The sequence below is a fragment of the Sciurus carolinensis genome, chromosome 14, assembly GCF_902686445.1.
Source record: "Sciurus carolinensis chromosome 14, mSciCar1.2, whole genome shotgun sequence".
Lineage (NCBI taxonomy): Eukaryota > Metazoa > Chordata > Mammalia > Rodentia > Sciuridae > Sciurus > Sciurus carolinensis.
The window spans coordinates 85977320-86004386 of NC_062226.1; the positions used below are offsets into that span (position 1 = coordinate 85977320).

Genomic DNA, 27067 nt, shown 5'->3' on the forward strand with positions numbered 1-27067 from the left:
TTAGTTTTCAACAACTCTAGAATTCAGATTTTAAATTCTGACACACTTCAAAATTATCCATTTAATGCAGGATATAACCATAAGGAGATAAAAATTCATGCAATGATATTCAGGGGTTTTTTTTAAGTAAATGCATTATTTGATAATTCAATGCTATATAAAGTGCATTGAATATCTAAAATAAAACAAAGTGCCAATTTCATCATGAATTAATAACATATTTATTGTCTTGAAACCAAACAGGCCCAAGTTACTTTTTGTTTTTTTTGTTTTTTGTGTTTTTTTGAGTCAGTTCTCTATAAACTCATTTCTCTCAAATTTCCTGTGTAATAAAAACCAAGATATTTCATTTCTTCTTTGCAGTTAACAAGATATGGCAAAGGGTTCAAGGTAGATATGTTCTTGATAATTCAGAGTCAGAAAGTACTTCTTCTTGAGCAGAAGGTTCATAATCTCCTGCATTTTCAGCCAATTCAATATCTAACTCATCATTACTTTCTGCACTGTAATCAATTTCTTCAAGGAATCGAGGTTCATCTTCATCCAAAACATAAGTGGTAGGGCTGTAGCCAAAACATACAGAACATGTAAGACTTCTTGAGATTTTAAGATTCTTATACAAGGTTATTTTACCATACTGCATTTTGATTCCAATATGATATAAACAGTTCACATTAACTTTAAAAACTTTTATCCAAATTAACAAGTTGAGTGATTTGACATAGTTGAAAGATTGTACTGAAAATAAGGGGTGACAATCTTGGTATTTTCCCCAAAGATCTAACTAATATTGGCAGATTACCATGATAAGAGTTTATAGCAGCACAATTCACAATAGCTAAATTATGGAATCAATTCAAAAGCCTGTCAATAATGGATTAAGGAACTGTGGTGTATATATATACACCAGTGTGTGTGTGTGTGTCTGTGTATCCTACTTAGTCAAAAAAGGAATGAAATTATGGCATTTGCTGGTAAATGGAAGGAAATGGAGAATAGCATGCTAAGTGAAATAAGCCAAACTCAGAAATTCAAAGGTTGAATGTTTTCTCTTGTATGTGGAAGTTAGAATAAAATAAAGAAAAGGGGGAGGGAAGGATAGGATAATATAAAGAACCAATCAAATATAAATAGACAAGCAAAAGGAAGTTAAGGAGAGTAGAGGAAAGAGAATAGGAGAGGGGAGGGAAGGAAAGGTGGAATATCGTGAACTGAAATTGATTTCCATGCATGTATGAGTTTGTTGGGATGATCCCAAGTACTATGTGTAACTACAAAGTTCTAATTTTTAAAAAAGAAAAAGAAAAGTAGGGGTGAAATGCTAACTTTTATTTATAGTACAACAGGGTTAATATACACCCTACCATTAGATACAAAAAACAGTGGACTCTCTCATTAGGTCACTTCCTTGAAAGATTTCATTGATTTGCAGGCTATTAAGGTTTATTTTTAAAGTTCTATTTTAATGATAGTAAGTCAGGCAATAGATAAGTTCAATCAGCCTTATAAGAAACTATGGTAATCTAATTGGTTGAGTAATGCACTAAAATCATCTAAGTCTATAAAGTGATAGCTGCCAAAGAATAGCCCATACCACAATTTCCACAGACTGACAATAAAAATAAAAAAATAGTGAGAGCAAATTACATTGTTATTATGTGCATGCATGAACATGTAACGATGAATCTCACTATGTACAATTATTTTTTGATTATTTATTTTTAAAATTTTTCCTACCTTTTAAAAAGGGGGATACTGGAGATTGAACCTAGGGTACTTTTTCACCGAGTCACACCCTCAGCTCTTTTTATTTTTTATTTTGAGATAGGGTCTTGATAAATTGCTTAGGGCCTCATTAGTTGCTCAGGCTGATCTCGAACTTGCAATCGTCCTACTTCAGCCTCCCCAGTCACTGTAATTACAGGTGCACCACCACACCCAACCCCACTTTTTTTATTGGTGCATTACAGTGGTAGATACTGACGGGATTTGTTGTTACATATTTGTACATGCACACAATATACAATATAAAAATAATTATAATGCCTAATTTTAACAAAGAATCCCATGAATCAGAAAGGAAGAGAGGAAAGAAGGAAGGACACTATACCCAGATTAATTACTTTCTCTAAGGATACAGAATAAGAATTTGCTTAAAAGCTCTAAGTGCCTGTAAATATTTCATTAGGTAGGTTGTTTGGGATTAAGACAATCTTTCCATGGATTCTGTAACAACTCTTTCCTCCTGAAAAAAAAAATCACATTATTCAAATTTCTCCCCATTTGTGAGATTTTACACACACACACACACACACACACACACACAGACACACACAGAAAAAAAAACACTACAGAAGTAGGTCAAAGTCTATTAGGTAGTGACCAAGTCTATCTAAATTTCAAGTAGATGTGTTTGTTTACATCCAAACATCCAAAAAGGATTTCTGATAGCTGAAGTAATTAAAAACTACAAATCAGACAATGAAAAGGAAAATAATCTGCTCAAATGAACAGAGAAGCAGATGTCATTAGACACCTAAAATGAGAGAATTCTTGCAACTAAGTATTAAGTTCAGTTTGGGTATCTGGAAGTTAAAGTGAGAAGTGAATGTTAATTAATTATATGGTTCTAATTTACTGAAAGAAGAAAGCAGAACTCATCTGGCAAGAATACTTTTTTCCTTTTAATGAGCTTTCATCTGGCTAGTTACAAAATTAAAAGGGAAGAAAATGAATTACAAACGCAACCTTGATCCAATATATAGCAAACTACCTCTTAAAAGTTCAGAGTTTTTATGTAATAGAGAAGTCCTGATGAATGAAGTTGGCTGGCTTGGAGGATTGTGTAAGATTTCATAACATACCTAACACATGAACAATTAACAGTTTTTCTTTAGGGAACTAAAGCATTTAGTGTAAATCTGTTACTTTTTAGGTGGATTAAAAATTATAAGAAAAGATTATTTGCCTTTTAAAATGACTGTTTTCATCTTTCTTTCTTTGACATTCAAAAATTCATTCCTACTCCTTGACCTTGGTGTTTCTCATTCTCAGAGTGGTCCCAGATGCATCTAAGAACAGATGGAAAAGATGAAGCAAAGGAGGAGGAAAAAGAAAGATGTATCTTCTCTTGCCATGCATTTTCTTATCTTCTTGCTAGAGACTGTCATAATGAGAAGAAATGATAATGGAAATTCAAGGAAGGGAAAGAGTTCCTAAAAGTCATGCCTTGTTTCAGGGACTGGGTAAAGCAACCAGAACTATCAAGGTTTGCTCCAGAGAGATGAGACACAGAGGACAGCATCTCCCAAAAGACAGGAAGAAGACAAAAATCCATGGTGGGTGGGAGGCAGGGCAGGCAAGAGTTATTCAAGAGATCTATGGACAGCAGAATGCCAGCTCTACTTGCCCCCTCACTGGAAAACAGGTTGGTTCAAGGAACTTAGACACTGCACTGGGGTTAGAGCAAGGATCCTGTTTGGTATGGGAAGCTGAGTACTAGTAAGTTAACCAATATGAACTAAAGCAAAGGATTTAAAGACAATATCTACTCTTTTTTGAACTTTAAGTCAATGAGGAAATGAGAGAGAGGTCTGATTTAGGAGCAACAAGAATGCCCAGGTTTGAGTCAAATAAGCTCCTAAGAAGCAAGGAAACCTGAAGCAATGTTGGTTTATGACAAGAGCAATACCTGGAAGGCAAGGTCCTGGAAAACGGAAGAAGTAATATAAATACTCTCTACTACAAACTTCCTTGTCTCCTTTGACATGCACTCCATTCATGGTATCACTCCGTCTTATAAGAGTATGAAACCAGCCCACTGCTCTTATTTCACTCCTGAATCCACACAGGTCCTGATATTGGACTCCTATCTTTCCAGGTCCTAACAAAATCATGCCCCTAGGCTCAGCTTTATGAAGGTCTATACCACAGCTGAAGTATACTGGGTGCCTCCAGCAACTGTGATGGGGTCACTAGTGCTAGCTCAGCAACATCAGAAGGATGTAGACAGAGGTATGTACAGGTAAATGTGTGTGTTGCAGGGTGGTGGAGAGACAGACAACAGGGAGGAGAGATATTAGTGAAGCCAGGTTTAAGGAACTAGAAAACACTAAGACAGGAGAAAGGAAAAGGCAGAAGACTGCAATTCCTAACACTTCACAGAAAGCAGCCTTCAAAATGCTATTCCAAATGCCATCTCCTAGCCCATTTTTATTAGCTCTTTCTGCAGTACTTAACTGTGGTGACAATTCTGACAACTCTCTATTCTGGTTTGCTTCATTCCTCTCTGTTGCTTCTCAGTGGTGAACATATGCTCCTCATCTTCTAAGTATTCCTCAAAAATAGGTATTTTTAGCAATACTTTTGGTTAACAGTTCTTCCTATATGCATGTCTTCTATGAGTTGAGCTCATTCATTTTTTAAAAAATTTCTATTCTGATCATTTCCAAATCCAAATTTCTAACCTAGACTCTACCACTGAACTTCTCTTGTACACATATGGACTTGCTAAATATATACACCTGGCTATCTCACAGGTAATGCAAATGCAGTGTGTTGAACATTCATGGTTCTCCCCAGCAAGCTATGTACTTATGTACTCATGGGAGAAATACAAACCAAAGTTTCCATAAGCAAGCCAGCTACTCAATCTGGGCACTACTTGCCCCACACTTTATATTAAAGTCTTTGCTGACATTGTTTCCTCTGTGTAAGGTTGTACTTCCCACCTTTCCCCTCCTAACCACTCACATTTCTTTTAAAACACAGCTTAGCCTCATCCTGATTTCTTAATGCTCCATCCTGAGACAAGAGCCATTTCCTCTATATTTCTTGGTATCCTACAAAACTTTCCATCTGATCACTTATGGCATACAGTTGAAACCACCCACTTGTGAGTCTGTTTTCTTAATACTAAAATCAGAAACTGTGACTTACCCACTTGAGTAGTACCTCCTGTCAGCTTTCAGAAAGGTTTGACACTTTGCAAACACCTTGAAAAATCTTTGCTGAGCTCTTTATGGTAAGCAATAAAGTTGACAAGATCATAATTTTTTTATATTACCCAATCTCTCTAATTTTATTTTCATGAAAAAAATTTAAGTCACAAGACCAGTCATAGCAATTCATCTTTTCTTTTCTTTTATGAATAATTCCAACTTTCCTTTGCTTTTCTACCACTACTTCCTCGTTGCCCTCATTTTCTTCACATAAGTTCACTCTTGTGCCCTGTTTTTGGATTTTAATTCTTATGGTAAAGGTGACAAAGCCAAAAACAATTCTATAAGAAACAGTTCATGCTAAAAGACTACAAGCTAAAATTTGTCTCCAAAAACAAATCAAACATGCTATTTCTAGAAACACATCAAAACTTTCACTCAATGAGTCTTAACACGGGATGAATGCATTAAAATTCTCCGCCTTAGATAGTGTCACTGTCATGCAGAAAAGGGTTACAATTCCAAATGATTTCCAAAGAGAACCCAAATCACTTGGGTTCTGAAGAGATTCAGGAAGTTGTCTGGGTTCCCTCATGTTAAACTACTAGGCACCATACAAAATTAAATCTAAAAAATTCACTATCACTCTCAAGCATATGCAGTCTACTTCTAGCAGAGCTGATCTTCCATCTGAGACACCAGAATGCAGACCTTCAGGTCTCTTACCTATCCAGGCATGGCAGAAACAAAATGCTGCATATACAGCCTGAAATTCTGCATCTGTGCCTCTACTTCTACTAGCCAGCTGTTCAATGACCTTGAGCAAGTCACTTTCTCCAAAATGTTTGTTTGTTTTATTGTTTATTCTATTTAGATATACATGATAGCAAAATGCATTTTGATTCACTACATATCCAAAATGTGTTTTCTCAAGTGTAAAGCAAAGATAACAGAATCAGTCCCACCTTTCTCACGAAGTTGACTCAAGAAAGGTAAAATATGTGAAAGTATTTATAAATCATTAAGTTGTGTAAGTATAAAATGTTATTCTAACAGTAAGAAAGTCTACCTTGCTAAAGAAAAAGTAAGTCAGCCTTTATTAATTCCCAAGGAGCCCAGAAAATGGTCTCTCCCAAGCCATCAGTACTAAAAATACTCCTTTTACCTTTTAAACTCAAATCATCCTTTAACCTTGCACTCTTAATATGGCTTTGAGAATAACCTATCTGTTTTAATGAAGTACAATAAAGATATCATGGGGGAGAATTTCTGAAACTGATGCCCAAAAAGAAAAATATTTCATTGCCTAAAATATCAACAAACTGCAAACTGCTGTTTGGCTTTCTTATGTTGAAAAGTCAACCAACAGTGACTTTTTTTTTTTGCACAACTGCTACAGGATATATTATTTATATAATTTGATGCCTGTCTTATGAGAAATAGAGCATCACTTAAGTATCATAAGGTAAACAAAATTATGCACAGATAAATTTAATAATTTCTGTCAGTCTTCAGTGGGTATTACACACACACACACACACACAGCTAGTGCATAAAATATCTAATAAAAGAATGTCTATGTAGAAAAAAAGGAAAAGAAATTTGCTAATTTTTTGCTATTCTATTTTTGTTTGAAAAAAACTAACTAAGCTGCATCTGGGAAACAGTAATTAACTAAGTCACTAAACTCCAACTCACTTTTGCTACGTATCTAAAAACACTCCTTACACATAATAGTGTTAAACGGTTAAATTATACAAGAATGGGCTAGAGTTTCAAAAACTACACCTACACATTATAGTACTTTTAATTATTCACTTGGAGGATAGAAAATCTAATGAAAGAACAGAATTCAGAGTTAGAGCTGGGTCCAATTCCTGGTTCTTTCAGGAATTACTATATGGATGACCTTGAGTAAGTTCATCTTTCTGAGCCTCAGTTGCATACATATATAAAAGGATCACAATACCATCAGTTGCTGATCATTCTCCATAGAACACTAGAAAGTCTGAGATAATCAACCTTAACATAAATTCAGAATGCACATGTTTATCAGGAGTCCTAAGAACACCCCAGGTTTAGTGATTTGCTAGGGAGCCTTAGCACACAGTGGCATTCACATTTATGACATTACAGTGAAAGGATACAAAGCAAAGTCAGCAAAGAGAAAAGGTGCATGGGGCAAAGTCTTGTGGAAACCAAGGCCAAGCAAGGGCAGCTGCTAGAGGCAGAGAAGTCATCAGAGTTTTCAGCAAGTTCAAAGGATTGCAGGCAAAAACTGGAGTTCAGAGTTGCCAAGTTTCCTGAAAGAAGGGAGTTGCAGAGATGTGACCCCAATACTCAACAGTTTTCACCAGAAGCACTTGACAAAATCTTAAACTACACAGTGCAAAAGGCTAAAAAGCGGCAAAAAGCAGGAAAAGAGCAAAACAAACAAAACAGAAAAGCCACAGAAATTTTCTGGCAGTCTTGTGGTGTTGAGAAAAGGAGGAGTCCTTGGCTTTCAATTGGGACCTCTGGAGGGCTGTGACCTAGGAAGCAGGGAGAAGTGAACCAAGAGTTAACTAAGTTTCACACATTTTGCAACCTCACTGAAGCCAGGTCAGTGGCTCACCAGACTGGGGTGAACAGCTTTATTCTAACACCTACCACAGGATAGAACAGGTTCTCCCTGAAGGAAGATACCTAACATCTCTGTGAAATTTTACATACAATGCTTCACATTTGAGCAAATATTACCAGGCAAATTAAGAAACAGAACCAGGAAGAAAATCCAACAGAAACTGACCCACAGGTGATCCAGTATGGAAGTTAACAGACAGGAACTTTAAAATAATTTATTAGTATGTCCAAGAAAATAAATGAGATGAAGAATTTCACCTTCTACTTTTTATTCAAAAAAGAATTACCTGAGCCAGGCACAGTAGTGCACACCTGTAATGCCAGCAACCTGGGAGACTGAGGCAGAAGGATCGTAAGTTTGAGGCTAGCCTCAGCAACTTAGCAATGTTCTATCTTGAAATAAAAAAATAAAAGGGACCGGGGATGTAGTTCAGGGGTAAAGTTCTCCTGGGTTCAATCTCTGGTACAAAAATAAACAAATAAACAAATAAATAATAAATTACCTGAAAAGCCTAGTACTAGAAAATGTAGAATTCTAACCAAGTCTAAGACTGTCTTTAAGACAGAAATGAAAAGAGAATTAGTGAAGCAGAGCGATGTGTAAGTAGAAAACTTCAGCCAAAGCAAAGAGAGTAAAAAGTATCAGAAATTTTAAATAAATATTGTGTATTTATATACACTAAACAGGAAAAAAAAAAACGTAGCAGACATGACATTTAGGAAGCAAATGGCTGGAGAGTCTTCAAAAACAAGCTATAGGTTTAATAGAAGTATAGGTTTAATAAAGAAGCTACAGGTTTAAGAGGAAAATCCAGTTGGATAGCACAAAGAAAAGCAACATTCAACCCTACTAGAAAAATTGCTAAAAACCAGAGACAAGAAAATCCAAAGTACCTGAAGAAAACACATTATCTTCAATGAAGTAAAAAATAAAATGCAATAACATGGCAGAGGAAGGGGAAGAGGAGTGGGAGAAAGAGAGGGGAAGAAGAGAGAGAAGGAAAGACAGATGAAGAGAAAGAGAAAGAAGAGAGGAGGAGAAGGAAGAACAAGGGGAAGGAGGAGAACCAAACTAGAATTCTATACTGGAGACAGTCTTCAGAAATGAAACTGGAAATAAGAAAATTTCCTAATAAATAATTTAGAACTGCAATAATTTGTTGCCAGCATACATACACAAAAAGAGAAATCAGAAAGTTCTTTTGATGGAAGAAAAATGATGCTAAACTGAAACAAAAATAGAGGCAGGAATGATCAGTGGGAAAATAAGTCTCAATGAAGAGTGACTGCCAAAAATAAGTGCAATGAGGTTTAAAAATGTATTTTGTTCAATTAAACATACATGACAATAGCATAACAAGGTGGGAAGGTAAGAAGAGAAAGTTCCTGTACATATGTAAACAAACACTAGCCTCACATAAAGTACTGATAACAGAGGTTAGGACTTCATTCCAGTGTTAATGGTATATTGTAATTAATAAATTTGTACTTATTTTACCAATAATTTCTATTCAGCCTCTCTCGTAATGCTTGCAGACAGGACAAGAGCTTTTATCCAAGGAATATTATGATGCTAACTGGTCCACAAATCCATAGTCATTCCATATAACTTATTAGAAACATAGTCTAACTAACAAATCAAGTTAGATTTTTTAAAAGGAATTAATATAAAATACAACTAATGCTAAGTATATTTTATGCTTAGCATGCTCGAGGCCCAGGTTTAATCCCCAGCACACACAGGGAAAAAGGGAGAGAAAAAAGTTAACATGTGCTAGAACCCAGCTCTAGAAAGAATGGGTGAAATAGCTAGATTAAGGGGAAAAAAAATTCGTAAGGAAGCATAGAGAGACAAAGGGACAAAATTTATTCATTAGAGAACAGACACAGGGGATACAGTGAAAAGGACTAACTTAAATGTAAACAGAGTCCCAGAGAGAAAGAGAGATGGGACAAAAAAGGTTTGAAGAAAGGATGGATTTCCCAAAACTGATAGAAGACATGAAGCCACAAATTAAAGAAACCTTAAGAACCTCAAGTAAAATAAAAAGAAAACCACATCTATTTTCAAATCCTAATTAATAAACACCAAAAGAGAGTCATAAAGCAACTTAGTATTTAAAACACAGATCAAAAGGGCCTTGAAAGGAGGAACCGGTCATTATACTAATTCCATTTTTGTTCCTCTGACTTGTTCTGAGTCTTTCCCAGTTTACTCCACATTCCAGGAACAGAAGAATCTGCAGGTTTATACCCCATGAGGGGAACCAAGACTGCTCCTCAAGAGGGAGCAATTATCTCATAACAGGAACTGATTTTCTCCTCAAACAATGAAATAAGCCAGACACAGAAAGAAAAGGGAATGCTCTCTCTTGTGGAAGCTAGAAAAAAAAAAAAAAAAAGGAAAGAAGGAATAAAAAAGGGATATCAGGAAAATAGAAGGGAGACCAAGAATAGAGGAAAGGGATCAACAGGAAGGAAGGGAGAAGGGGAGGGCATTGGGAAGCACTGGGGAATGAAGTCTACCAGGATCATGCTATGTCCATGTATGAATATACTATAATGGATCCCATGTTATATATAATTATAATAGACTAATTAAATAAAAATAATAACAATAAAAAGGATACCAGCAGAGTAGAGCAAGAGGACCAGAGGAGGGAGGAGAGGAGGGAAAGGGGAGGTACTAAGGAATGAGATTGATCATATTATGTTGTATGCATGTAAAAATATGGCATGATGAGTCCTATTATGTATAATTATAATATGCCTACTAAAATAAAATAACTACCCAAATAGATATTCCCCAGCATCAGCAGAACCTCAGAAAACTAGACTTGAGGTAATGATCAACTGTACCACAGTTCAACCAGAACCACCTATGCATACCTCTTGCAATCTGCCCTAATTCTTCCCTATATAATCCTGGAGCTCTTGTCAGTATCCCAAGACAGAATTTAGTCCTCATGTTTCTCTCCAGTGTGGCCAGAGTGAATAATAAATTCCTTTCTTTCTCCACCATCCCCTGTCTCTGATTGGGATCTCCAAGTGATGGGTGGCCAAATTTAGTCTGTTGGGACCCTTAGAATCAGGCAGAGGCCTAGAACTCTGGTAACAGCAACAACCAGACATGGCTAACTTGACAGCTCAGTGGTGAAAGATAGGAGACAAGAGAACGATACCCTAAAACAGTAAATGTCACCTAGATTCTATACCAGCAAAACTGTCCCTCAAAAATGAAGGTGACAACTTAGTGTTCCTTGAGAAGGAAAAATATAAACTCCAGTAAAACCAAAACTATAGTAAGAAAGGAAAAAAAGAGGGGGAGGGAATAAACGTGTGGTAAGATGGCATAAAATAATATTTGTAAAGTTTAAAAACTCAAAGTATTATATTTTTTTAAAAAAGCAAAATTCTAGTGGAGGAAGATGAGCTTGAAATATTACAAAAACTCTCTATATGCAGAAGCTGGGGGATTAAAAAGGGGGATCTCACAAAAAACAGAAGAGAAAGCAATAGAATAGAGGCAGGGATGGAGATGGAGGGTGGTGGGGAAGGCATGGGAACATACTGGGGAATAAAATCTATCGAAGTATGCTACATCCATGTATGAATATACCACAATGAATCTTGCTTTTAAATATAATTATAATGTACTACTACTAATAATAATAATAACAAAAATAGAAGGGAGAGCACTAGAGAAGAATAGATAGATCAGGGGAGAGAGGAAGAAAGGGAAAAGGAAGGTACTGGGGATTGAAATTGATCAAATTATGTTGTGTGCATGTATAAATATGGCATAATGAATGTATGAATATAATGTATCAAAAAATTTTTCTAAAAAAAAAAAGAAAAAGAAAGATTATAGAAGGGTCAAATTAACTTAAAAAATTGATACCTCAGCTTCACATTAGTACCAGGAACCAGAAAATCAACAAGGATAAAGAAGGGATCCAGAAGAAGACAATAAAGAACAAAGGATAGACAGGCCACCTTAGTAAAAGGTAAGTGTTTTCCCTAGTTCCATGTCTAATACTATGATTTGTCTGGTCAACTTACACTGGGGAATGTGGCTTCACCACATTTGTTAGTGGCTTTAAAACTCCCAACTGGTGTAAGAGATTGAAGTCTAAACCCTATGCTGGTACATGGGGCACTGTAAGACAACACCCTCTTTCTAACGACCTCCAGAAATTTAATCCAATTGAATTTTTAAAATTATTTGTGTGTATATATGTATATGTATATATATATACATATATATATATATATTTTTTTTAGTTATTGATGGACCTTTATTTTATTCATTCATATTCAGTGCTGAGAATCAAACCTAGTGCCTCACACATGCTAGGAAAGCGCTCTACCACTGAGCTACAACTTCAGCCCCTCCAATTGCATTTTAAATTTTACATAGCCACCTACCAGTATTCAACTCAATATGTGACTAGTTTTAGGCACCATGACTGGAATATTTTACAGGGTTGAAGGACACAGATGTGGTCCCTAAGGCTAACTAGAAGTTAGCCAGGTGCAGAGCAAGTGAAAACTTTCTTTTCAAAGATGGTGTAGATGGTGTAGAAAAGTACATGCTTTCAGGCCCCTGTTCTATAGAGTAGAAGAGGGAGAGAGGAGGGATGGGAAAGGGGAAGAAATGCACAATGAATTTTTAAAAATCATGCTATGTGCATATATAAATATACCTCAGGGCATTTCACCTTTATGTATAAGTAGAAAGAACCAATCAAAAATAAACAGATGAATGAAAGGAAAATCAGTAGAGTAGAGGAAGGAGAATGGGAGGAAAGAGGGAAAGGAAAAGTGGGAAAACATTAACTAAAATTGAATTCCATGCATGTATGATTTTGTTGAGTTGAACTCAACTACTATGTAGAACTATGATATTCTAATAAGAAATTGCATGCTATGAAAAAAGGAAATCCAATTATTTATTATTATAAATGAAAGATGGTATTCATTTGGCATAAATTGAAAACACTGATAAAATTAAAACCTATAAAAACAAAACTTAGTGATTAAATTCTTATATATCAGGGAGGAGGTTAAAAAAAAACAAAGGTAAGACAGGCTTAGACTGGAGTCAGCAATGGTCAGGAAGAAGTAATCACAAAACCATTAAGAGGATAAGCAAAAAGACAAGACAAGGCCAGGAAGGGAAGAATCATTCAAAATGAGCCTGCAAACTACAAGGCTCATAGGCTCATGGGAAACAGTGGATGAATTTACCAACACAAGACAAGTAAATAGCACAATCTAAACAACTTTGAATGTGATTAGGATCTTCAAAGATGGAAAGAATAATAGTCATAAAATAAACAAGAAAATGTAAAATAAAAAACACAGAAACAAAAAGAGCCAATTAGATGTGAAATATAGAGGCATTAAAGTAAAACTCTCCCATGAGACAAGTCCTAGACCAGAAACAATTGAAGAGTAAATTTTAAAATGCTACTAAAAAGACTACATACACCTAGACTATAGCAGAGATAGGAAACAGGAAAACATACTTAGGAGACGTGTGGCAGACAGACTAAGAAACTCAATGTGGGAATTCTGGAGAACAGAACAAGGGAAAAGGTAAAGAAGAAAATTTCAAAGAGAAAGTAGCTGAGAATTTTTCAAAATTGAAATGCCTAAAATTAGAAGTGCAACCCTATTGTCAAGCAAGGTATATTAAAAATACATCCACTCCTAAACACAGTGTACTAAATTGAGCAGCATGGATGACAGGATTAAATCTTAAAAGAGAAAGAATGGACATTTTGGTAGAGGCAAGAGCAAAGGAAAAGGCCCTGGGGTATCAAAGAGATTAATCAGTAGAATAATAACTCTCGAGGTGTGGTACATAAACTCTTTGTTTGTCCTTGATGACATAAATACAAAAATCAAAATGAAGTATTCAAAAACCTTTATAACAATTTGATGTACAAATTACAAGTCTAGTAAATGTCAAAATGAGAAATCAGAACAGATATTGGTATTCTTTAGGGACCTCTATTCCATTTTTATAGTACTTCATTTTTACATTTTAATTCAAGTATCAATCCACAGCAAACTGGAAATAAAAATTGGTCCTTTACCATAGCTAGTTTCAAAGCATGGTTCCAAAAATTAGAAGAAAGACAGTGCAGTTATGATAGTAAAAATACAATGAGAACAGAACAAGATTAAAAGAGGGAAGAATGCCTCAGAGACTCTGATAGCAGCTGGGATACAACTGAAGGTTTCTAAGCAAGAGAATGATAATTGCATACAGAGAAGGTGTAGGATACAAACAGTACAGGAGCAAGATTAATCAGGAGGTTGTTGAAGAAGTCCTAGAAAGAGATGGTTCCCTCAATTAGTATCATAGTAGAGATGGTGGAAAAAAAAGGAAAGATGAGAAATATTTTGGAGGAGCAATCAGAAAGTTCTGGGTGATGAATGGATTGGATTAAAACATATGAAAAAGTGCTTATCATTTCTACTTATAGAAATGCAAATCTAAACCACCCTAAGATTTCATCTAACTCCAATCAGAACAGCTATTATCAAGAACACAAGAATAAGCACTGGCGTGGATGTGGGGGAAAAGGCACACTCCTACATTGCTGGTGGGACTGCAAACTAGTGCAGTCACTCTGGAAAGCAGTATGGAGATTCCTCAGAAAACTTGGAATGAACCCACCTTTTTGACCCATTTATCCCACTCCTCGGTTTATACCCAAAGAACTTAAAATCAGCATCCTACAGTAAAGCGGCCACATCAATGTTCATAGCTGCTCAATTCACAATAGCTAGACTGTGGAACCAACCTAGATGCCCTTCAATTGATGAATGGGTAAAGAAACTGTAGTATATATACACAATGGAATATTACTCAGCCATAAAGGAGAATAAAATTATGGCATTTGCTGGTAAATGGATGGAGTTGGAGAATATCATTCTAAGTGAAATAAGCCAAACCCAAAAAATCAAAGGCCCAATGTTTTCTCTGATAAGAATGATGATACATAATGAGGGGGTGGGTGGTAGAAAGGGGCGAGAGAAGAATGGAGGAACTTTGGATTGTGTAGAGAGAAATGGGGTGGGGATGGGAAGGAAAGATAGTGGACTGAGACAGACATTATTACCCTATGTACATGTATGATTACATGAATGGTATGAATCTACATTGTGCACAACCACAGAAATGAAAAGTTGTAGCCCATTTGTGTACAATGAATCAAAATGCAGACTGTAAAAATTTTTAAATAAATAAATAATTAAATTTTAAAAACAAGTAAATGAGAGAGGGGATTATGCCAAGAATATGACATGAGCAACCAGATGGAAAGAGGCAGCTCAGGATAAAGGTACCAGGTGTGATGGCACATACTTGTAATCCCAGTAGCTTGTGATGCTGAGGCAGAAAGATTGCAAGTTCAAAGCAAGCCTCAACAACTTAGCGAGGCCCTAAGCAACTCAGTAAGACCTTGTCTCTAACAAAATATTAAAAAGGGCTGGGGATGCAACTCAGTGGTTAAGAGCCCCAGGGTTCAATCCCTAGTTACATACTCCTGCTCCCCACCAAAAAAAGGCATAGACTGACAGATTGGATTAAAAAACAAGAACCAACAATATGCTGTCTCCAAGAGACTCACCTCATGGGCAAAGACATCCATAGACTGAAGGTGAAAGGATGAGAAAAAAACATATCACTCACATGCACTCTGTAAACAAGCAGAGGTCTCCATCCTCATATCAGATAAAGTGGACTTCAAGCCAAAGTTAGTCAGAAAAGATAAAGAAAGCATTTCATGCTGCTTAAGGGCATCATATATCACAAGACATAACAATCGTAAATATTTATGCCCCAAACAATGGAACATCAATATATATCAAACAAACCCTTCTCCATTTCAAGTATCGAACAGACCACAACAGAATAATACTGGATAACTTGAACACACCTCTCTCACTACTGATAGATCTTCCAAACAGAAATTAAACAAAGTAACTATAGAACTGAATAATATAATCAATAATTTGGACTTAACAGATATATATAGAATATTTCATTTATCAACAAGCAAATACACTTTCTTCTCAGAAGCACATGGATCCTTATCTAAAACAGATCATATCTTATGATACAAAGTAACTCTTAGCAAATACAAAAAAATAGAGATACTACCCTGTATTCTATCATATCAAAATGGCATGAAATTAGAAATCAACAATAAAATAAAAAATAGAAGCTACTCTAACACCTGGAGATTAAATAATATACTATTAAATGATAAATGGTTAGCACCCAGGGATGAAATAAAAAAATACCTAGAGGTAAATGAGAACACCAAAACAGCATATCAAAATCTCTGGGACACTACGAAGGCAGTGCTAAGAGGAAAGTTCATTGCATTGAGCTCATTCAATAAAAGAATAAAAAGTCAACAAATAAATGACCTAACATTATATCTTAAAGTCCTATAAAAGAAGAACAAATCAACACCAAAAGTTGTAGAAGACAGGAAATAATTAAAATCAGAGCTGAAATCAATGAAACTGAAACAAAAGAAACAATTCAAAAGACTGACAAAAAAAAAAAAGTTGGTTCTTTGAAAAATAAATAAAACTGACAAACCCCTGGCCACACTAATGAAGAGAGAAAGAAAACTCAAATTACTAAAATTCATGATGAAAAAGGAATATCACAACGGACACTACTGAAATACAGAAGATAATTAGTCACTATTTTGAAAATTGATACTCCAATAAAACAGAAAATCTCAAAGAAATCAACAAATTTCTAGAGACACATGACCTACCCAATCTGAATCAGGAGGACATACACAATGTAAACACATCAATTTCTAGCAATGAAATAGAAAGCTTCCAACCAAGAAAATCCCAGGACCAGACAGATTCTCAGCCAAGGTTTACAAAATCTTCAAAGAACAAATTAACACCAATACTCCTCAAAGTATTTCATGAACTAGAAAAGGAGGGAACCCTTCTAAACTCATTCTACAAGGCTAGTATCATCCCAATACCAAAAACAGACATCGAGGAAAGAATACTTTAGACCAATAAATATCCTTGATGAACAAAGAAGCAAAACTTCTCAATAAAATTCTGGCAAATCAGCAAATCACATACAAAACATATTAAAAAGATAGTGCAACACAATCAAGTAGGGTTCATCCCAGGGATGCAAGGTTGGTTCAATAAATATAGTATGTCACATCAATAGACTTAAAGATAAGAATCATATGATCATCTCAGTAGATGCAGAAAAAAGTACTTGACAAAATATAGCACCCCTTCATCTTCAAAACAATAGAAAAACTACTGCTTCAATTTTCTTGCTAAGGATTTCTTTGACTGTTCTAGGTCTCTTTATTTTTCCAATTGAATTTCATGATGTCTTTTTCTATTTCTGTGAAGAATGTCATTGGGAGTAGGAACATTCCTCAACATTGTAAAAGCTATTCATGTTAAACCCAAGGCCAATATCATTCTAAGTGGAGAAGAGTTGAAAGCATTCCCTCTAAAAAGTGGAACAAGACAAGGATGCCCTCTATCACCACTTCTATTCAACATAGTCCTGGAAACTCTAGCCACAGCAATTAGACAGATGAAAGAAACTAAAGAGATATGAACAGGAAAAGAAGAACACAAACTATCAATATTTGCTGATGACATGATTTTATATTTAGAAGATCAAAAAATTCCACCCCAAAACTTCTAGAACTCATTAATGAATTCATCAAAGTAGAAGGATATAAAATCAACACTTATAAATCAAACATGTTCCTATACATCAATGAGGAATACACTGAAAGAGAAATTAGGAAAACAACCCCATTCACAATAGTCTCAAAAAAAAATAAAATACTTGGGAATCAATCTACCAAAAGAGGTGGAAGACTTCTACAATGAAAATTACAGAACACTAAAGAATGAAATTGAAGAAGACCTCAGAAGATGAAAAGGTCTCCCACATTCTTGGACAGGCAGAATTAATAGTCAAAATGGCCACACTACCAAAAGTGCTATACAGATTTAATGTAATTATTACTAAACTCCCAATGACATTCTTCACAGAAATAGAAAAAGTCATCATGAAATTCATTTGGAAAAATAAAGAGACCTAGAACAGTCAAAGAAATCCTTAGCAAGAAAATTGAAGCAGGCATCATAATACCAGAACTGTACTACACAGCCATAGTAATAAAAACAGCATGGTCTTGTCACCAGAAGAGACACATAGACCAATGGTACAGAACAGACGACACAAAGACAAACCCACATAAACAGTTATCTCATACTGGACAAAAGTGCCAAAAACATTCATTGGAGAAAACATAGCCTCTTCAACAAATGGTGTTGGGAAAACTGGAAATCCATATGTAACAAAATGAAATTAAACCCCTATCTGTCACCTGAACAAAACTCAACACAAACTGGATCAAAGACTTAGGCACTAATACAGAAACCCTATGCCTAAAAGAAGAAAAAGCAGGCCCAAAATCTTCACCATATCACCTTAGGAACTGACTTCCTTAACAAGACTCCTAAAGTGCCAAGAAGTAAAATTACGAATCAATAAATCAGATGGATTCAAACTAAAAACCTTCTTCTCAGAAAAAGAAACAATCAGTAATACGAAGAGAGCGCCTACAGAGTGGGAGAAAATCTTTACAACACACACATCAGATAGAGCAGTAATCTCCAGTATACATAAAGAACTCAAAAAATTCAACATCAAAAAAACCAAATAACCTAAATCAAATGGGCTAAGGAACTGGACACTTCACAGAGAAGAAATACAATTGATCAACAAATACATGAAAAAATGTTCAATGTCTCTAGCAACTAGAGAAATGCAAATCAAAACTGTAAGATTTCATCTCACTCCAGTCAAAATGGCAATTATCAAGAATACAAGCAACAATAAATGATGGCAAGAATGGGGGGAAGGTAAACTTATACATTGCTGACGGGGACTGCAAATTGGTGCAAACCACTATGGAAAGCAATATGAAGATTCCTCAGAAATGGAGTGGAACCACCATTTGATCCAACTATCCCACTCCTCAGTTTATACCCAAAAGACTAAAAATCAGCATACTACAGTGATGCAACCACATCAATGTTTATTGTAGCTCAATTCACAATAGTCAAACTATAGAATCAACCTGGATGCCCTTCAACAGATGAATGGATAAAGAAAATGTGGTATATATATGCAATGGAATATTACTCAGTCTTAAAGGAGAATGAAATTATGGCATTTGCAGGTAAATGGATGGAGCTGGAGAATAGTACGCTAAGTGAAATAAGCCAATCCCAAAACCGAAGACTAAATGTTTTCTCTGATATGTGATGCTAATTCACAATAATGGCGGGGTTAGGGAAAAACAGAGGTACTTTGAATTAGGCAGAGGGGAGTAAAGGAAGGGAAGGGGTTATGTGGGTAGGAAGGATAGTAGAATGAATTCTACATTAGTACCTTATGTACATATATGATTACATGACCAGTGTGATCTACATCATGTACAACCAGAAGAATGAGAAGTTATACTCCATTTATGTAAAATAGATCAAAGTGCATTCTACTGTCATGTATAACCAATTAGAACAAGTTTTTTTAAAAAATCCCAATACAAAACAAAGTAAGAACAAATGAACATTTACCAAGCAGCATGTTGAATAAATGAACTCTAGTAGTGTGTCCTATGATCCTGGAAGTGTCCACCACAAAGGACAGCTCCAAAAAGCTCTGCAGTTGCATTCCCCCCAAAGTACTAAAATACATAGTACCTCCCCCATAGAAGTAGGCTATAAGCTTCTAAACATTTTAACAAATGTTACATACAGAATGTGTCAGTTATCATTCTGTGCTTAAAAACATACAAAATCAATGTCTTTGATTGACATTGTCTTTGTCTATAAAATCAATGTTCATTAGCATACAAGTGAACATTTTCCCTAGATGCGTTCTTCAACTACAGCTCTTCTAAGTTCTAAACTAAGACTTTCAGCCTTGCCTAACTTAGTCTAGTTCCCATTGCTAATTTTGTCTCCTTCATGTTCAGAGGATATTTCTTTATCAAACTATTATTTTTTAAATATTTTTCTTTCATAACCAACATCATGTCACTTCACACGTGTAACTGTTCCTCTTCCAGTGTACCAACAGCTTCCCCAGGAATGAGTGCTGATTTCCTATTTCTTCTACTCTTACTGCGAGTCTGGCCCAACACTCTGCCCATAGAAACTCATTGTGTACAATAAGTATGTAAATGTAAGGGCTCACCAGCAGTCAATGAACAAATTACAAAACTTATTTTTAGAAAGTTCCTCCCTTTGGAGTGTTGGAGCTTGGAGGCATGAGAAAGGCATCCAAGAGAGAATGGAGAAGTTGGGAGATATGTTATACATAGGCAGACTGGTTAAACAAGTAAAATTGTAAACAAAATGAAAGTGGTTAAAGAAGGGAGTCAGAAATTTGAAATTTGAAAACTAGATTGAACAAGTGAGTGTAGGATTAAAATTGAACGTGTCACTGTGAAGTCAGGGTTTTCAGATTATGTCTGTATGTGTGCATCCATGTATATACATGTGTGAACACACATTCACATACATAATACTTAAATCTATTCAATGGCTCTGTCTACTTGGAAAACTTAAAGTAGTGACACCAAAAAAGTAATAAACACGACTAGTATGTACACTTTCAATAAATACCATTTTCTACCCAATATAAAACAAGGAGCCTTCAAGAAATGACTAATCCCAACTTTGGGACAAAGTACATATAAAAGATGAGCCTGGAAATTCTGTGTGGCAGAAAAGAAGGAATTCCTTAAAGAATGATGGGGATATGTGAAAAAAATACAGAAATTACTTGAAGGAACCAAACTGGGGTGATTTTGAACATCAAACTGAATGATAGTAGCAGATTAAAACTCACTGAATTAAAATGTAAATCATTAAGTCTAATATATATACATTTAAAAATGAATAAACTCAAAGTTCAGTGTATAAAAACGAATACTGACAATTGCAAAATACATCCCCATTAAAATACTTAATTAAAAAGGAGGAAAAACTGATTTTGTGATGGAAAAATTTGGCACATACCATCTTAAGTGATCAAAGGGAACACAGTGAGGAACAGAACAAATTAAAACTGCATACTACAGGAGGATGCAATGAGAAGAAAACAGTATCCACCATATTCTTGCCAACAAAAATGAGATGTAGAAAAACTCAGATTGAGGACCTGTAAACCTCAAAAGCATCAGGATACAGACAGAAGTCAAGGAAAATCAGAGGTATGTATAAAATTCATCTGAGATAGAAGAATGACAGCACAGAGGAAGAAGTGACTAGCTGCCTAATGAGATAAATCAATAAACAGGAGAATCAGCTGAAGTAGAATTTCAAGGGGGAAAACTGTCTTAATTTATAATTGCCTATTATTAGATTTGTATTTTTATATGCATACATTGATGAGAAACTAGGAGTTCTTAACCTCTTGTATGCCACAGTCCCCTTGGAAAGTTATGATAAGGCCTATGAAGTCATTTTCGCAATAGTACTTTGAAATATGTAAAATAAAATGATATGATTATAAAGGAAACAAATTATATTGAAACACAATTATCAAAATGTTAGAAGTGTGATATAGCAGCATGTGTAGCAGTATATTTCTTCAAAATAAATGCTTTTCAAAACATGTATTTGCTCCTTTTAAAGGAGTAAAGCTGGCAGAGGTGCTAATAATCATGGCTGTGAGGTATTAATAATTATAAATGATAGTTCAGGATATTTAAAGGAACTACAATAAGTCCATTAACTGATTGGAGGTTAATAATACATGAATTAAAGCTTAAAAGGAGGCTTCTAAATATCATTAAGAACTCACAATCTTTACATTCATTTCCATCAGAGTCCAGCAAGCACTCTGAAGAATAGAGAACTGCAAGTGATCAGTTGTCTAAATCACAAAGGTTCTAAACACTGGGACTATTTTACACATATACACCAAACTATTAAATGCTTATGTTCTGGCATTATGCTTTTGAATTATGTTATTTAATTATTTCTGAGCTCATAATTGATAAAATTTCATATATGCTGAATATTAAGAGAAAAAGATGACCTATTTTAAAGAATATTTAGCAGATGTAAATAAATTTTCAAAGGCAAGGTAAACTCAGTTGTTTCTATATATAATCACAATATTACTGTACAGCCATACAATGTGTGCAGATATCAACAAAGAAATTCTTTTGAAATATGAATCCTGACTCTAAGTCCTCTTAATTTAGATATTATCTAAGTGGAATATTTCTCCATTGATTAGTTTTGGACAAAAGCTAAATTATTAAGATCACTAAAAACAGCATTCAAAATATAAAGGTATTTCATTAAAATCTCATTCAAATATGAACATTAAAAGAAAAATATTATCACAATCTGGAAAAAATATTACATACGCTCTTGGTTAGCCAAATCCCCATCTTTTTCCTATGCTTAACTATTCTAATGAAGCTCCATCGTATATTACAATGTAATAAAATAGTAAAACAAGTGTGTCCTACCTAGTTACTTTGCAGCTTGATTCAATTAGGTCGTTTTCAAAGTCAAGCAAGCTGGAAGGCAGATTATACTCCAATGGAGATGTCAGTCTTTTTAAACGCAGCAGACCAACACAAAATTTTGCTCCCATCTCTTCTAATTCTCGAGTACCAATCTGTAAACCCTAGAAATAAAGTAATATTACACATGTAATTAGAAAGTTTTCTCTACTCTGATTATATCTCGATAAAATTATAAAGAATTTATAGCAATATTAATAAAATTTAAAAGTTGGTATCAAACTATGACATTATATTGTTATATATTTTTATAATGTGAAATTATTCTTAGATCACATAGGAAACTGTCCTAAAAGACCATTTCTCAAATGTCTATTTTCACTTACTATGATGCAAATTATTTTCACCAACTAGGGAGAAAAGATATCACCAACTAGGGAGAAAAAACATGGATGAACATTTTAAGATTAATGTTACTCTTGTAGATCATGTGTGAAACCATATTTTAACAATCTTCTGCTAGTATTTCTCATAATCTATTACTTTGATTGCCAATGCTGAAATACCATACTGTTAAAATCAAAGCTCCAATGTTTCAATATTAACCTCACAGACCCTTACATAATAAAAATTAATAAAAACAAAACAAAAGAAAAATAAATACTCAGGTTTGCTAACTGCTTATCAAGGTTCAATTCACTAAACCTGAAATCCTCAATTTTTAAAATAAAAAAAAATCCTAAATCACCCAATATTTTATAAATCTTTAATTTCCAAAGTAAAATTTAAACTTTGGTTATCTCCAACAAAAGTCTACAGAACTAAAGAGCAGTCTTAGTAAAGAATTTAGTGAAAGGATATGCATTTAAAAGTTACACACAAAACAATCTAAATATAACAAACTAGTTGCTTTATAAGTATAATGTGTTGATTTTAAATGTACAAAAATATAACTAGTCAATTAAAATAACAGGAAATTTTCATAATGTACTACATGTATAGCTCCTTATTAATTACTAGTTAGTATTTAAGTGTGTATTCCAATGTCTTTTCTTAAAAATTATGAATGTAAATAGACTCAGGAGTATCTTAAGGATCCCAAGCAAGATATTTAGACTTTACAAAAAAAAACCTGATGAGACTGCATATGATTTAATTGCATTATCAAAAATTACATATAACTCCATAAGATAAATGTACATTTAATGTATACTTGAAAACCATGACAGTATACATGAAAGTCTTCAATTTATTTTTTTATGGCTAAGAGTCCTAAAACATTTTACCTTGTATTTTCCCTGATCACAGCCACACAAAGTACTTTCCATGGTGTAGCTTCTCTGTACTCCTATCTCCCGCCAAACTACAACACGTGCTGTGGATTCTTTAGATTTTTCCACTACAAAGCTACAGCTGCTCATACAAAATGCTGGGGCAATGTGGCTCAGTATCTTAGGCAAAGTCTGTAAAAATAATTAGAAAAATAATAAAATACATCAAAAGGTTAATTTTATATTTTTAATTTTTAAAATATTTGCTGAAATGAGTAATAAAATCAGGACCATGTGGATCTTCTGGCTATAACCCCTGATACTCAAACATCCAAATAATTCTCTTACTAATTTAGAATTTTCTACTGCAGTAATCAAATAGTAGCCAGTTAATAAACATACTGGAGAAAGGATCACACTTAGAATAGCAACCAGTAAGCAGAATATAATCATTTAAGAAAACCATGATTAAAAATATAACAAAAACATATTCAAAATATGAAGAATATTTAGCCATGAACAACTGAGATTTAACACTAGAAATGTCAATCATCCCTAAAGTAATCAATAAACGCAAGATAATCACAAAGCATTCAAAAATGTTTTCTGACTAAAGTTATTCTCAAGTCACCTCAAAGTATAAATATGGGAGTACCTTGGAAATTTCTCAAAAAATTTTTAAAACGCTATAGTGGAGGAATAATCCAACATATAGCAATCTAGATTGTATCTACAGTAAGATAAATTGTGATGCTGATTTAGGAACAGACAAAGCTCTAGAAAAAAATGAAGTTCAGTAAAACTAATAAAAAATTATTACTAGTGATCATTTATTAAATAGACACAAATGAATACCCACTGAGAAAAACAATCTGAAGTCATGCTTCACTAAACCCATAAGCCATTAAAAAAATCAACAAATATGATAAAAAGTTTTAAATTACCAAACATCATAACAAATTAGAAAATAAAGTTGTAATATACATAAAGAATTATTTTAAAAGCAATAATAATTAGAGGGCAAATGCAAAATCCAAGAATATGAGGGAAGACATGAAACTCAAATATGATAATCTCATTTATAATTATAGTTATATAAATAAAAAGGTTTTATTTTCATGTGGCAAAGATTGTACAATACAGTAAGGATGTTGAGGAAAAACACTATCACTCATAATATTTGGGATTACTAATTTGTATAATCCTGATGAAAGAGATTTGTCAGTACTAGTCAAATGACCAACAGGAGACTACTGAAAAAATACAACTGGATGTGCCGGTACAATAAAAACGAAAAAGCACAATGAAAATCTTGTGTAATTGTTAAAGATTGAGACAGATCCTGATAAGATGACCAGGAAAGACAATCAACAGGCATTATTATGTGACAAAGCAAATTGCTATGTACTGCTTACAAATATAAAGACTCCATATATTGTATGTATATACGACCATGGAGAAATGTACTTAGAGGCAAGTTTCGTAACACGCATGGTACAAGTGACTAGAATTAAGAAAATGAGAGATGACAACTTTCACTTGCTACTTTTTTTTCTTTTTTTTCTTTTTTATTTTTGGTACCAGGGATTGAACTCAGGGGCACTGGACCACTGAGCCACATCCCCAGACCTATTTTGTATTTTATTTAGAGACAAGGTCTCACTAAGTTGCTTAGCACCTCACTGTTGCTGAGGCTGGCTCTGAACTCGTAATCCTCCTACCTCAGTCTCCCAAGCCACTGGGATTACAGGCGTGTGGCACATTGCCTGGCTACTACTTTTTATATATCTGGAGTGTTCCCATTTTTACATCATTCTAATCATTTTATTTGGGGAGGGGGAAGAAGAGAGAGGGCATCAAAAAGAAAATAAGCTTTCAAGTTCTTCAAAAGCACAGTGGTATGTTACTCTAATGTTTTTTGGAAATAGGTGGGGTGTAGGCATCACTATGATAGGAGAGACACTGTGATGGAACAGAAAACAGAGGTCTTGAAGCAGGGATATCTCACTTCCAACCAAAGGCAAACCACTTTTTCACCAAGGCCTCAAGATGTGAACTGACCTGACTCAATGTAGAATTGCAGTAATAATCTCTACCTACATCACAAAGAAAACCCATATGAAAGTACACTAAAAGCTACTATAAGCACAGTTCAAATCAGGCAATAAAGTTTTTAACTATTTGTTCATATAATTAATTTGTCTATTCATTCAAAAAATATTTATCTAATGCCTAAGCATTGGAGATACTCATCAAAGGTTCTTTAAAAGCCAATTGTTACTTTATTAAAGCTAAGTCACATTTTCTTTCAATAAGGTGAATATCATAATACAATAGTAAAAGTTTGTTTTTTTAAACTTTTTATTTTGGATTAATTTTAAACTTAAAAGTTGTAAAAACATTACAAAGAATTTTTAATCTCTCATTCAGCAATCCTTTACTGTTAATGTCTAGTGTTAACTATAATGTTAACTATAGTAGAATATCAGAACAAAAAATTAATATTGATTTAATACTATTAACTAAATGATAGGCCTTTTCCAATTTCTTCAGTTTTTCTAATGCCTCCTATTTCAGATCAATTTGTTTTAAGACCACACTTATGGTTGTTTTGTTACAGCATCAGTTGGAACTAACATACATGATCATCGAATTGTGTGAAACGATCTACTTTCTCACCTATACACAAAACACACATACACATTCCTTAATAATCTTGGAATGTAAGATGCTCACTAACATGTAAAGAATCGTAAGTCTTGAAGACAAGAAACAATATAAACTGTGTCAAATGTGAACACCAGACATATCTAGTAATAACACTATTTGGGGTGATAGTGTCTGAAACGCCAGTTAACATCTTGACAAATTATTTAGGGGAAAAACTGCTTTATTTATTTTGCCTAACCTGCAGCATAATTTTATGTCTCCTTTCATAATAAATACCAGATATCTAACAAACAAAGAAGCCTGGGAGAAAAGAATTAGTAAAAACTTAAAAACCAAGACCAAAAATAGCTAATTTCTTAGTATGTCTTATATTTATCTTCCCACCTCTGCCTGCCATCCATCAACTTATCAAACAAATATTTATTGAGTGGTTGGGATGAATAAGGTTCTCTGCTACATAATAACTGTGTTCCCAAAAGTGAACAAATCAGACAGACCTGCCAGGCACATGAAGCTGACCATAGCATAAAGAGAAACACATTAACCAAATAATAACATACCAAAATTTAAATTACGATCTTTTTTGGACCCACATCCCCAGCCCTTTTCATTTTTTAAAATTTTGAGATAGGGTCTTGCAAAGTGGTTTAGGACCTGGCTAAGTTGCTGAAGCTGGCTTGAGGCATACGGATCCTCCTGCCTCAGACTCCCAAGTTGCTGGGATGACAGATGTGCAACCACTATGCCTGGCTAAATTACAATTTTTCAGTGTAACAAAGGAGAGATAATCTTGTGAATGTGAGACCTGATTTCATTTTAGGGGACTAAGTAATAATTCCCTGAGAAGTCAAGTATGATAAATAAGCAAGAAGGGTGGTTATGGTGCTGGTGTTCCAAGAGACCTGCACATGGAAAGGCTGTGTGTGCTCTTTAGTCTAGTTTTCTCCCCTCTGGGCCTCTCACTTTC

The 27067-nt window shown here is 34.4% G+C and overlaps 1 protein-coding gene across 1 annotated transcript in view; it reads right to left on the reverse strand.

The window, feature by feature from the left end:
* Positions 1 to 202: 202 nt before the first annotated feature.
* Positions 203 to 27067, reverse strand: part of Agtpbp1 (ATP/GTP binding carboxypeptidase 1) — a 172887-nt gene continuing 146022 nt past the window's right edge. Inside the window, 3 exon segments of the mRNA XM_047524892.1 lie at positions 203 to 563; positions 22163 to 22323; positions 23446 to 23622. Coding sequence (XP_047380848.1) covers positions 386 to 563; positions 22163 to 22323; positions 23446 to 23622 — 516 coding nt within the window. The 3' untranslated portion in view covers positions 203 to 385.